This window comes from Abramis brama, assembly GCF_963993115.1.
Source record: "Abramis brama genome assembly, chromosome: 11".
Taxonomy (NCBI): Eukaryota; Metazoa; Chordata; class Actinopteri; order Cypriniformes; family Leuciscidae; genus Abramis; species Abramis brama.
The window spans coordinates 7,990,357-8,004,398 of NC_139973.1; the positions used below are offsets into that span (position 1 = coordinate 7,990,357).

At 36.9% G+C, this 14,042-nt stretch overlaps 1 protein-coding gene across 4 annotated transcripts; it reads left to right on the forward strand.

The window, feature by feature from the left end:
* The first annotated feature begins 1,026 nt into the window (after window positions 1–1,026).
* Window positions 1,027–13,578, forward strand: rbm19 (RNA binding motif protein 19). 4 transcript variants are annotated; one of them, XM_084127847.1, is made up of 25 exons: window positions 1,027–1,182; window positions 1,771–1,953; window positions 2,088–2,222; window positions 2,425–2,463; window positions 2,564–2,921; window positions 4,311–4,534; window positions 4,624–4,683; window positions 5,058–5,136; window positions 5,223–5,294; window positions 5,445–5,648; window positions 5,728–5,858; window positions 5,927–6,051; window positions 6,141–6,237; window positions 6,317–6,427; window positions 7,063–7,263; window positions 7,437–7,509; window positions 8,923–9,083; window positions 9,317–9,377; window positions 9,534–9,613; window positions 9,724–9,779; window positions 10,992–11,111; window positions 11,322–11,424; window positions 11,575–11,695; window positions 12,882–13,001; window positions 13,183–13,578. In XM_084127847.1, exons 1-24 carry the CDS (start codon window positions 1,147–1,149, stop codon window positions 12,962–12,964), a joined length of 2,913 nt encoding a protein of 970 aa, XP_083983973.1. In that variant the 5' UTR covers window positions 1,027–1,146; the 3' UTR covers window positions 12,965–13,001; window positions 13,183–13,578. The 4 variants fall into 4 exon arrangements, with proteins under 4 accessions (XP_083983973.1, XP_083983974.1, XP_083983972.1 ...); XM_084127848.1 differs by having other exon boundaries at window positions 2,564–2,753; window positions 2,790–2,921; window positions 12,882–13,578; XM_084127849.1 differs by having other exon boundaries at window positions 1,043–1,182; window positions 2,564–2,675; window positions 2,742–2,921; window positions 12,882–13,578.
* Window positions 13,579–14,042: the final 464 nt, after the last annotated feature.

Consider the following 14,042-nt stretch of genomic DNA (forward strand, 5'->3'; position numbering starts at 1 on the left):
AACCAGTAGTAGAATCGTATGCTAGGGTGTGTTCAATAGAGAATCTCTTAATTGTGCAGTGTGGCAGTTTACAGATATGATTTTTTCAAGTGTTATTATAAAGAGGACATTTATAGCACAATATACAGACTTATTACATTAAGACAGGGTTTAAATGGTATTTAGCTATAATTAAATCCAAGATAATAGTCGACAGAATTGCATTTCAACATTTTTTATATGAGAAAAAAGAGACATATGTCATGTTTGTTAACAGATAAAGACTTTTGATCGATCTAAGCTTTAGATTTTATGTTTTAAATGGCATTGCCTGTAACTGCCTTACCTATAATCACTTTCCCCCCCCCATGTTTAAAAGACGATGCCTAATTTACATATTTTTCAAAGTTTTAAGTTACAACACAAATATGTAGTTTTATTTTAACATGCCAAAGTTTTATTTTAAGTAAAGGAAAGGATTAGTGCGTCATAGCAAGAGAAAAACTAGCTATGGCATAGGCTACTGAATTAATCTACAGCGAGAGAGAGAGAGAGAAAAAAGCGGATTAATGAAACTGGACTCAAAGTTATTTACCCCAATATTTGTAATACCTCTAATACCACCACGAGGCTGTAGCCTGAAATAGACTTTAAGTTATAGAGAAAATCAGGAGAAAAGGTGATGGGTTTAATGTAAAAAAGATGTGTAACCGAATATATATAAATGCACATTATACCTTTCTTCAAATATACACAGATGGTTCAAAAAGCAAAGAAACTGGAAGGCCAGAGGCTGCTTTCTATGTTCCAGAGTTTGAGGTTAGGAAGGCTGTAAGAATAACAGATGGTATCTGTATACAGCAGAGATGGTAACAATCCTAATGGCTCAAGGCTGGGTTTACGAAATAAGACCCGATAAAATAATTATGTTCTGATTTAATGGAGGTTCTTGTGAGTTTACAAACACTGGAGAATATAAGTGATTTAAGTGCATCCTATCATTCCAGCTATGTCCAGAAGAGGGAGCTATACTCATCAAGTTCCTTTGGTGACGCGCTTTACGTCATACAGTAAAGATGGCGTCTTACTGATGCACACCATGCTTTATTGTTGATAAAACAATATATTGTTATTTTACCTCAAAACATCACATCAGGATCGGAAAAAATGTCAAGGTTAATAGTCAAGAATCTCCCAAATGGGGTGAGTATTTGTAATTATATTAGAACGTGTAGCAAGTTCGCTGTCAAAGATGCATGCGCCTACGAAAGTGTAAATAACTTTTAAACGCCCTTATTTACTGTGTTCACTAACAAAAAGTCTCAACTATGTTTTTATTTGAAATCATGGAGATTTCATGGTGCTACCCAGAGTATTTTGGAGCACTATTTGAATGCTATGGTGTAGCCTATTAAAGTATCATGGTATTACATTTGATAGCATCAGTGTAATATGGCATTGTAGAATAAATTAGGTAAACACTTTATTTTACAGTGTTCTTGTTACACGTTACATGCAGTTAATGTAGTAATAACTATAAATTATGCGTAATTATGCAACTAACCCTAAACCAAACCCTCATCCTAAACCTGTAGTAAGTACATGTAATGTCCTAATGTATAATTACACTGTAACACGGACACCTTAAAATAAAGTGTAACCATAAATTGTTATTGGCACTGTCAGGGAATGATAAATGCATTGATCCCTTAAACTGTATGTGTATGAAATATATGTGATTTGAACCGTTGACTTACAACTGTTGAAATTGTATTTATTCTGTGTCCTCAGATGAAGGAAGCTCGCTTCCGCAAGATGTTTGCGGATTTTGGGACGCTTACAGATTGTACGTTGAAATTTACCAAAGATGGCAAATTCCGCAAATTTGGATTCGTTGGTTTCAAGACGGAAGAAGATGCAGATAAAGCTCTGAAACATTTCGACAAGAGCTTTGTGGACACATCTAGAGTTACTGTAAGTGACAAGATCATGGAGGAGTCCTAGAGATTTGGAAGGAAATCACTAATAGATTAAAATAGTAATGCAAATAGTTTATTTGAACATTGTATATTGTAATTCTCATCTTATTCATCATCTGCTTGAATAAGGTGGAATCCTGCACAGATTTTGGAGACCCAAACAAAGCCAGACCTTGGAGCAAACACACACGCCAACCATCAGCAAACAAAGTTACAGAAGAACAAGAATCATGTGAACAACTAGAAAAAAAGGAAGATTCACTGGTAAATTCATGTGTCATTTTTCAGTGTCTGCGCTGAGCAAAATGGGACATTTATGACCCACTCACTTTATTGTTTGCAAACAGTTTTATAGAAAGGCCTTGTTGATTTTTCTTTTTCTTCATCTATTTGGAACAATGTGTATTGCAATAAGTGCAATACATATAAATCAAACTGAATTTATGCGGTCACTCTATCTCCACAGAAGCAGCAGAAGAAGCCTTTGAGTATTCTTCTTAGAGATGTAAGTTTGCTACTCCTAAAGTCTATTCTTTATCGCATTACACAAATCATACTTCAGTAAAAATGCAGACATCCTATAAAATGTCATTTGAAATCCTTAGCTTCAAAAAGACAAGAGCTTCCAGGAGTTCCTGGCTGTGCACCAGAAACGCACACAGGTGCCCACGTGGGCCAACGACACGGTGGAAGCGGCTTCTATTGGAGCTGAAAAAGAGAAGGAGAAGGAGCAGAAGAAGGAGAAGGAGAAGGAGAAGGAGCAGAAGAAGGAGAAGGAGCAGAAGAAGGAGAAGGAGAAGGAGAAGGAGCAGAAGAAGGAGAAGGAGCAGAAGAAGGAGAAGGAGCAGAAGAAGCAGAAGCAGAAGAAAGCGCCTATTAAGGATGATTACCTGAACTTTGACTCTGATGAATCAGAGCAATTGAGTGATGATGAGGATGCTGCTGATGAAGAGGACAAACAAGGTGAGAACTTTGTGGTGAATTCTAGATTCTTTTTTTGTGATTCCTATAGCAGGCAATACAACTTTTCTCTGTGGGTAGCAACGATCGTTTGGTAACACTTACCTTAAAGCCTTTATATATAAAGTAGTGCTGTCAAATCGATTAATCGTATCTAACATAAACGTTTGTGTTTGTATAATATGTGTGTATATATATTACTGGTGTCCCCCTGTAGTCAATCATGTTATCCCTTAAAATTCATCTTTGATCACCAAAATTACATATTTAAACATATTCTTCATGCCTTAAAATAGCTTAAATGTAACTCTACACCCTTGCCTCATTTAGTATACGCGGTCTATGAATATGCAAATCAGCTCACTCACACCAGGTGAGAGATGCACTCGTTGACGATCACATGTTGACGTGACTGGTTATAAGGTAGTTTGTGACGTCAGAAACACCAGCGATTTCAAACCGTGTTTTTGAGAGTGTCTTTGGTTCACTGCAGTTTGAAGGAGAAAATACTCAGCAATGGTGCTGACTTATAAATTTGCTGACTCATGGTTTGTCTTAAAGGGGTGGTTGAACATGATTTCACTTTTCTAACTTTAGTTAGTGTGTAATGTTGCTGTTTGAGCATAAACAACATCTGCAAAGTTACAACGCTCAAAGTTCAAAGCAAAGGGAGATATTTTATTTGAAAGAAATCGCTTTTTAAGGACTACAACAAACGGCTGATAGGGACTACATGACATTCCTCCCGGGTTAGTGACATTATGAACCCTTAAATTTACATAAATCCCTTCCACGGGAACGTGATTTATAGATTATCAAGACAGAATATGCTAATTAATTACTAGAAGATAACTACACATCAGCTACATAAATTCACCAACTAAACATTCAGAAATGTTGTCTACATGTTGTCACTTCCTTTTGAGACTCTCCATCTTTCTGACTTCGGTTTGAACATAAAAGGCTAAAAGTTTTTGAAATGTTCAGTGCATGTCTGTGTGAGGTAAAAGGACACAAGCTGTTATAGCTCCGCCCCCTGTGCTGGGAGCAGCAGCTCATTTGCATTTAAAGGGACAGTCACAAAAACGCTGCGTTTTTGCTCACACTCAAAATGTGACAACTTTAACATGCTATATAAAAATATCTGTGGGGTATTTTGAGCTAAAACTTCACAATACACACTCTGGGGACATCAAAGTCTTATTTTACATCTTTTGAAAAGCGCATTATATCACCCCTTTAAAGCATTTAAAAATACCACATAGACAAATAAACAATGTTAAAAACTTGATTTTCTTTAAGTAAAGTGTCACCAATCTTTTCTTCATGCACTTGTACTGTATTTGTGTAGGTGTGATTTTATTATGCTCTCCAAATGTGTTTTCTTACCAGATTCTACTAAGAAAGCCTTGAAGAAAGATCTATCTGATATGGATTATCTTCGCTCCAAAATTGTGGAGAAATCAGACATGGTGGATGAGAAAGAAATGGAAAAGAATGAAGAGGACAGTGCCAATGCTGCGGAAGAGGAAGAGGAAGAGGAAGAGGAAGAGGAAGAGGAAGAGTCCCCGGATCAGCACACAGACAGTGCATATAAGCCAGCAGTCCAGAACATGGTCAGTGTGATAAAACTGTCATGGGGTTTAATATGGAATAGTTGGCTATTAAACGCTCATTTGTTTGTGCTGTTCATACACTATTATAGATTGAGTCGAGCACAGGGTTCACAGTCAAGCTACGAGGTGCTCCATTCAACGTCAAAGAGGTGAGGTATTGATTATTGGCTGATATTGAATATGCAGTTTGTTTTTTGTTCAACAACTTTTGTTAATATTCAAGGACTGTTTTACCAGGTCCTTTTTTTATTATACGTTTTTTTTTTTTTCTAATTTCAAGTTTACTTCATTTTACAGTGTTCATGTTGCCATGTATTTACATATATCATTGTTTAGAAATATTTATTGTTATTATTGTTATTAATAAATGTAATTATTAATACAGAACACTGTTGTCACATAAATAACACAAATCTAAACATCTATCCTTTTTATTGATCTTTTTTAGACCTGACAACAGTAATTTTTGCCTGATTATTTTTTTTTTTTTGTCCTGTCTGTCTGATTTACCACTTCACTTTAGCAACAAGTGAAAGAATTTATGATGCCTCTGAAACCCGTTGCCATTCGATTTGCAAAAAACAAGGATGGGCGCAACACAGGTAAGAGCTTCTGTTGTTTACTGTCTGTTGATGGTCTGAAGATGTCACTCTTGTGCCATTTGATTGGTTGAATTTCCTCTGTTAAGGTTACGTGTATGTGGACCTGCGCTCAGAAGCAGAGGTCGAGAGGGCCCTGCGCCTGAACAGAGACTACATGGGTAAGCGATTTTTCACTCTTTTTGACAAGTACACAACTGTGAAAAAATCCTTGAGTCGTGTGTTTTGTTTTGGGAGCACAACCAATTCAAAAACAAGTACTGCAAATAACACTTGTTCATGTGCAATACATTATCCGTGTAAACTCACAGGGGGGCGCTATATCGAAGTGTTCAGAGCCAACAACTTTAAAAACAAAATGCCTGCGAAGGAAAGCAAAAAGGAGAGAAATTTTGTGCATGAGCTGAGGGACGATGAGGAAGAGGAAGACGTGGCGGAATCGGGAAGACTTTTCATCAGGAACCTGCCCTACACATGCACTGAAGAAGATCTGAAAGAAATCTTCATCAAACACGGTGAGTGTTGGAGATCTGCCACTTATCATTTCGCGATCCATGTTTAAAAGCCACTTATTTTTTTGTGTGTCTTCATCAGGTCCTATTTCTGAGGTGCATTTCCCCATAGACAGTCTGACTAAGAAGCCCAAGGGCTTTGCCTTTGTGACATACATGATACCAGAGAACGCAGTCTCAGCCTTGACTCAACTGGATGGCCACGTATTCCAGGTACTGATCACTTTCATCTAATTCTGTGTAGTTTTATTTGCTTTCTTACAAGTGTTTGGACCCTCTAGGGGCGGGTTCTGCATGTCATGGCTTCAAGGCTGAAGAAGGAGAATCCCGATCAGGGGCCCAACACTCCAGGCAGCTCCTCATTTAAGAGAAGTAAAGATGCCAAAGACAAATCAGCCAGCGGCAGGTCAGAAATTGATGAACTATCTGGAGCTGAAAGCCTCTACTAGATAATTTCCAGTTGTGTTCACCGTTTTTTGTTTTGTTTTTACACAGCTCTCATAACTGGAACACACTGTTTTTGGGCACGAGCGCAGTGGCCGATACCATCGCTCAGAAATACAACACAACCAAGAGCAAAGTGTTAGATCACGTGAGTATTTTGGTCCTGTAAATTGTCTTTTTCTTGAGCGGGTTAACATGGGTAACACTGGATTTGTGTATGTATGTAGGAGTCTGATGGCAGTCTGGCTGTGAGGATGGCCCTCGGAGAGACAGAGATCGTTCAAGAGACCAGACAGTTTCTCCTGGAAAATGGAGTGTCCCTGGACTCATTCAGTCAGGTATAGGGTTGTGGTACAGGTGGATTGATGATAATTGGCTAGTATTCCCATTAATGTATTAAGTTATTATTACAGGCTTTTTCCTGCATAGAGAATTACAAGGTGGCCTGCTCCGTCAAATTTAGTGCCGCCTCCGGCTCTCGACAATGCTTGGATAGATAGTCACATGCTCAGATACACTTTTTTCCACCATGACGGTTTTGTTGCGGGTTCCCGGCCTGTGTCCATTCTCAAACCGTATAGTTTGCCGATAGTGCTGCGTGGATCATAATCCGCAGGTCGGGCGGGCCAAGTAATAAAAACATAACATTCAAATGAATCGAGGGTGGATGACAGATAAATCATTATAATGTGTTGATTTTAATAAAGACAAAGAACTCCCATCAGTCATCACGGTAAAACGCAATGAACGAGTGTCACTCTTTTACTTTCGTTTTCAAAAATGTAATTCTCTTTAGGGAAAACCAATCAAGGAAAATATATCAGGGCTCGACATAAACGCTTGTCCGGGACACGTGTGTTTTAAAAAAAAAAAAGCTTATTGTGACACAACTAATGTCCAAATACATATTTATGTTTGTTTCTGCATAAATCATAGTTATGTTAATGCATGTCTGTGATTTCCATCTATTTAGGCATCAGGTCAGCGCAGTAACTCTGTGTTCCTGGTGAAGAACTTGCCCTCAGGAGTGCAGGTCGGAGAGCTTGAGGCTTTGTTCTCGCCCCATGGATCTCTGGGAAGAGTTCTGCTGCCCCCATCTGGCCTCACTGCTATAGTGGAGTTCCTGGAGCCCACCGAAGCCAAACGGGCCTTCATGAAGCTTGCATACACAAAGGTCGGTGTGTGTGATGGGCATTTGATCTACTGTTTTCACGGGAAAAAATAACTTGTATATGTTTTTGTTTATATAATATTTATTTGTAATAATATTTATAATCATGTGTGCCTTCGGTTAGTTAAAGCTTGAATAAGGGACATGGTATGATGTCATACGGTCTATCTCCCCAGTTCCAGCATGTTCCCTTGTATCTGGAGTGGGCTCCTGTAGCGGTCTTTACAACTCCTCCAAAACCTAAACCAGGTAATCCTTATCAGTTTGTTGGTGCTTAAACCAGCAATTCATCTTTTTGTATGAAGGATATATGTATGCCTAAACATTCACATGTTCAAAAACGTGACATTTATTGAAATGACAACATGAGAATGAATCACAAACAGTCCTGCATGGAATCTGCAGTGAATTCCAATCATCCAAATTCCAAATCACAATTCCATATAAAGCTCTGTACATTCCAAGCGAACTTGAACACCGTCCAACAAGCCCTTCCCTTGGCATGTTTGTAAATATTTTGGATATTGTGATACTTTTAGCTACCAGATGTTTTACATTTTACATAAAGTTTAGGAATGTATTTATTAATTTCATAAGTGAGAATGGTTTGACAAAAAAAATAAAAAATTCTTATAATTTATTGTTAAAATTAAAATGCAATAACACTTTACAATAATGTTTGTTCATCATTAACATTAGTTAATGCATTAGACATCATACACTAACAATAAACAAATCGTTTAAAGCATTTATTAATCGTTCATTAATATCGTTCATATTAAATAAATTTGTAGATATACTTGTGCATTTTTAGCATTTTAAGTTGAACAATTGTATATTATTTACACTACCGTTCAGAAATTTGGGGTCAGTAAGATTTTCTAAATATTTTTTAAAGAAGTCTCTTATGCTCACCAAGGCTGCATTTATTTGACCAAAAATACAATGAAAATATAAAATAACTATTAGAATTAAATTCAAATAACTATTTTCAATATATATTTTAAAATATAATTTATTCCTGTGATGTAAAGCTGAATTTTCAGCATCATTACTCCAATCTTCAGTGTCACATGATCCTTCAGAAATCATTTTAATATGCTGATATGATGCTCAAGAAACATTTCTTATTAATAATATCATAGAGAAAATATATACATTTCTTTAGAAAAAAAAAATCACACTGACTCCAAACGTTTGAAGGGTAAATTAATACCTAATTAATGGATTTTCTTTTTCAGGAATCTTTAATGCATATAAAGTTCGTTTACAGCATTTATTTGATTATAGAAACCATTTTGTGAAATTATAAATGTCTTTTACTGTCACTTTTGGTACATTTTATAAATCCTTGTTGAATAAAAGTATTAATTTCTTTCATTTTTTTTTTAATGGTACTTAATAAATTAGCATTAACCTAGATTAATAGATCCTTTATAAAATATGTTGTTGAATGTTAGTTCATGATGATGTTCATGATTAACTAATGTTAACAAATTGAACCTTATTGCAAAATGTTACCAAATTAATAAAAATTCTGAAGTATTTCCTTCAGGACATCCAAATCCGTGTTTTGTCAGTCCTGTATTTAGCTTCAGTGTTGCTTTTTCTGTAGTTTTTCTTGTTCCGTCTAAATATCCATCCTTCTCTTCCTTCACTCAGAGCCTCAAACCAAAGATGCAAATGCTGAGAACAATGACTTGGCCAAAAAGGAAGAGGAGGAGGAGGAGGATGAGGAGGAGGAGGAAGAACCGATTTTGCCTGGCTCAACTCTCTTTATTAAGAACCTCAATTTTAAAACCTCAGAGGAAACATTACACGAGGTGAGCTCAAGAGCACAAGCGCTTTAGCAGCAAACTGCAGATCTTGTGGCAATGGAAACATGAGAAGGTTTCTTGTTCTGGTCACAGGAGACTCATTTGAGATGCATGTTAGTAGCAGGTGTAAGCAGCAACATGTGTTGTGTGATCGGATCACCCCAAATGGATGTTGTTAATAACAGGTGTAAACACGGCCCGTGTCTCACCATATGGGTTTCATTGTGTTCTTTTGACAGACATTTTCTAAATGTGGTGTGGTGAAAAGCTGCACGATATCAAAGAAGAGAGATAAAGCAGGTTTGATTTCACAGACATTCATATTTACCATTGATATTCATCTGTATATTTGTTATTTGTATATTTTCTCTCTCTCTCTATCTCTTTTGTCATTTCTCCATCTTGTTTCCTGTCTGTGTGAATCTCACCTTCTTTTTGTCTCTCTCTCGCTCTCAGGTAAAATGTTATCAATGGGTTATGGATTTGTTCAGTACAAAACTCCAAAGGCAGCACAGAAAGCCATGAGAAAGCTGCAGGTAAATCACCATCTGCTGCTCTGTCATTGCTGTACTCTAACTATGCACAAATATTCATGTGATGAAATAAATTCAGGCATATTTTTTCATTACTTTCATTTTTTTTGCAGCACTGCACAGTTGATGAGCACCAGCTTGAGCTAAAAATATCAGAAAGAGAAGTCAAGTAAGTTGAGGCATCTTTTGTGTCCGAATTCTTCATGTTCTGTGTAGGACAGGGTTTCACAAACCCCAAGCTCTCTCTCTCTTAGGGCTCGCTAAGCCTTCTGATTATGAATTTAGTTCATTCAGTGAAGAACTTATCAGTTTTTGATGAACTCATCAAGATCATTTGCACTTGAATCAGACTTCACTGGTCACACTTTGTTTGTTGGACCTGAAGCATGTAAAGATTTGCCAATAGACAGACATGTTTTCTCGCCATTATTTTGTGGTACAGTATCTTTTTTTCTCATATTTAATTCAGATTGCAAATTTACATTTTATAACTTAAAATATGATCATAAGAAAACTAGGTAAAATATGAATACTTTTGCTTTAAGCAGCAGAGGGCTAATTGATGGAGATGGAAGTGATTAGGGCAGAAAATACTGGTGTTTAAGCTGTACATTATTAATTATTGACGGATATGTGTCTGCTTTGGGGCTAATTTTCTTGTATTATATTTGTCCTTGCATGCAATAATAATTTTTTGAGAAGAATTGTTTCAGCATTGTAATGAGACTGAAATCCAAACTTCCAATTTAACAGACATGAACCAAACAATTTTTTTATTTACAAAAATGTATCAAATTATTATCTGTTTATATACTTTATAATTCTTTAAACACTGTACCTTTCTGCAAAATTAGTATTTTAAAAAGGTTTTGAAAGAATATAAGAACAAACCTAGAGTTCATGGATTTGCTGAAAATATATATTTTTGTTTTTAGAAAGTAATGCATAATAAGTGTCTAATTTTCACATTAATGTGCTTTTGGGGGCAACTTATAATACAGAAGATATTGTAATTAAAGTGATGAGAAACTTGGTAAAGTTTCATTGGAGTAACTCATGATTTGCATATACCATATTCACCTGTGTTTTTAAAAATATTTAACATAAATGGTTTACTTTAGAAATTTCTAGTCACAGTGTGCTTTTGTTGAAGCGATGCAGTTTGATGTTAAATTAGGGTAATGGTAAGCAAGATTATATACAGTCAGTGTTTTAATTTTTTTTTTTTTTGATTGCTTTTTGTAATATCATTGCTTTTAATTTAATATCTTTCATATGTGCTTTCTTAGTCAGTTTGACTAATAAAGTCAATTACAAGCATAATAAAGGGCACTAGTCACATGCATGAGTGAAAACCGTATTCCTTCTGTTGTTTTTGCAGGTCAGGTGTGGCGGAACCCAAGAGGAAAAAGCAAACCTCCAGGAAACAGAGGACTTCTAAGATCCTGGTGCGAAACATCCCCTTCCAGGCCACAGTGAAAGAACTGCGAGAACTCTTCTGGTAAGGCTTGTTTCACATTTAACGGATATTTGTTGCGTTTCATGTGCATGTTATAGAACAGAGCAGGCCAAACTCTTGACTAAGTATTTTTCACTAACAAAAATGACTGTGAAAATATCATGGTTTTGAACTTGGTACCCTTGTAATTATTGTGAAATAGTCCTCATGTGAGCTCTGATTTGAAGTGCAGGTGTTGTTTCTTTTTGTCAGTACGTTTGGAGAGCTGAAGACAGTCCGCCTGCCAAAGAAAGGGATCGGTGGAGCCCACCGTGGTTTTGGCTTCATTGACTTCCTCACTAAACAGGATGCCAAGGTGGGTGCATCTGTCTCTGTGTCTTTCTGTTTCGTGCTTTTCACAGTCAGACAGTCTCCTGTAAAACAACTAATCAACACTGATCCTGTTCAATGTGTCTAGTTACAGTACATCTAACACAAGCTTTGATTTTGTGCTGGTCTCTCACAGAAAGCGTTCACGGCGCTGTGCCACAGTACCCATCTGTACGGCAGGAGGCTGGTGTTGGAGTGGGCAGACGCAGAGGACACTGTGGACGACCTGCGACGAAAAACCGCACAGCACTTTCATGGTAACATTTTTGTTTTATGTGCAGCGTAACAGTTATTTAGCATGAACCGTTGCAAGCAGTTTTAATTAATAACTTACTAAAAACAGTTTTTGGGAGTGACAGCCGCATTCAATTACAAGTGTGACTCAGTCTCAAAATGTTCAAACAGCAATGCAATGGGAGTCGAGCCTGTATTCTCTTACCAGCTAACATAGTGACAGTGACCATAGTAATATCAAAGATGGCAATGTCCATAAAACTGAAATGTCTGATCACTTTTAAATAAGATGAATCCAGTCGAGCCTTGAGTTCATCCGTCAAATCTTCATTAACTGACTGCAGCTTTTATATCTGATGGAGAGCGGAGCATTTGAGTCGCATGTAGAACTCAAAACTGACAGGAGCCGCTCCGGTGGAGAACAGTGACTGTATCTAACCTTCAGATGACACACAGCTCATATCTCCATCGCTGTTCATCACCGAAAGCTAAATCACACATGAAAACGCACAACACACGGTAGACACACGTTTGTGCAGCGCAGAGCGGCTCTGTCACACTGACATGACGGACAACTAGTTGTCCAGCCCAGTTGTGTTCACAGTGTGGGTTTTTAGATGTGGTTACGAGTCCTGAAAATGTACTGGTGCGAGTTTGGGTTGTCACTCCCGTAAATAACTGAACTGTGTGTGAACGTTACCATATTAAGAACTCAAATACACGACTGACAACCATATCCTACAGCATTTATTAATCTTAAAGGGATAGTTGAGAAAAACAAACCTGTATGAGTTTTTAAGATCAAAAGTTATATCTGTTAATACTAGGTAATGCACTGTGAACTAAAATGAAAATTTTTCTATTAACAAAATATATGCTGTAAGAATATATTGCTCATTGTTAGGTCATGCCTTAACAAATAAGACCTTGTTGTAAATTATCAATATTATATGTAACTTAATTCAAAAGATTTTGCTCCCTCAAATAGCTTGATTGTTGTTAACTAAATATAGTCAAACAACTAACTTTTTCAATACTTTTCCCAAACAGTAGTGTGACTGTTGCTTAACTGCTTGAAAACTGCAGCTTGCCAAATCCCTTAATTTGAAGTAGTTTCCCAAACACCGGTTGCAATTCTAGTAATTTCCCTTCTTTAATTGAATTAAAACAAATCTGTGCTCAAATCTGTCCTCTCATCTTCTCTGTCAGATGCTCCTAAGAAGCGGAGGAAGGCGGAGGTGTTAGAGGGAATCTTGGAGCAGATGGAGGTCGGGGAGGAAGACGGGGAGTGAATAGCAGCCGTCAGTCACCTCCAGCATCAATAAGAGAGTAAATCATCCAGTGGAACTCCATTTATCTCTATTATGACTCCGTCTTAAACAGCTGCTTCACGGTCTCTTCAGGAATTCTTCCTTTTGGCCCCAGATGCTCCCAATTAGCTTTTTATTATATGCTCATACATCATCCCTGTTATTGCTGTCAATGTATTAAACACAGCGTCTCCCTGCAGACCAACTGCGGCTGAAGGTGAACTCGACGACGGAGTCCTTTTGAAAAAGAAGCCCAAAGGCCACGTTTGCTTTAGCTGCTGTTAATCGTCATGGAGGGCCGTGACATTTCATACTCTGCTGCAACATGGGTGACATTGAAAAATCACTATTGTGATTGATCAGAATATCAGTAGCAGAAGATAAAAATGCAAACTGTTTCCTTTAACAATTTTTTTGGCACAAAATGTATCTCTTGTAGTCTGTTTTTGACTGGGAATAATTGCATCATAATGTAAAACGTTGTTAAATGTTGTTTAACAGTGTTTTTTCCAGTCTTCAAGAAATGACAAGTGCTTTTATATTGTTGGGATCATACTGTTTATTGATGTGACAATAAATCAATTGTCTGGAAATGTTCCTATCGTAGGTTAGTAATCACACTAGAAACCTCACTTTATAAAATTTACTATTTGTACAGTCGAGGTCAAAACAGTCTTGGTCTACACTGAAGTTGCATTACACACCACGTAGTGGACATTCTAGTGTACTGCATCACAAGGGTTTCTCCAGACAGCATGTTAAAGTGTCTTCAAACCAACAATTAATTTCTTATACCCTTCCAAACCAAACCCATATGACTAATAAAAGCTGGAATACACAATAGATTTTACAGCACTAAACATTTACTTTCCGATTATACAACTGGCAACAGGAAAACGGTATCATACCGTAAACGATTTGGAGGATCACACTACCTGTGGCCGTTTGAATAAACAAAATGTTTTTTCTTTAGGACTGATAATAGCTTTTATGTCAGTTACAATAAAAAGTAGTTTTGTCTATTTTGAATCCGAAAAGTAAGACACTTTGGTTTCACTTT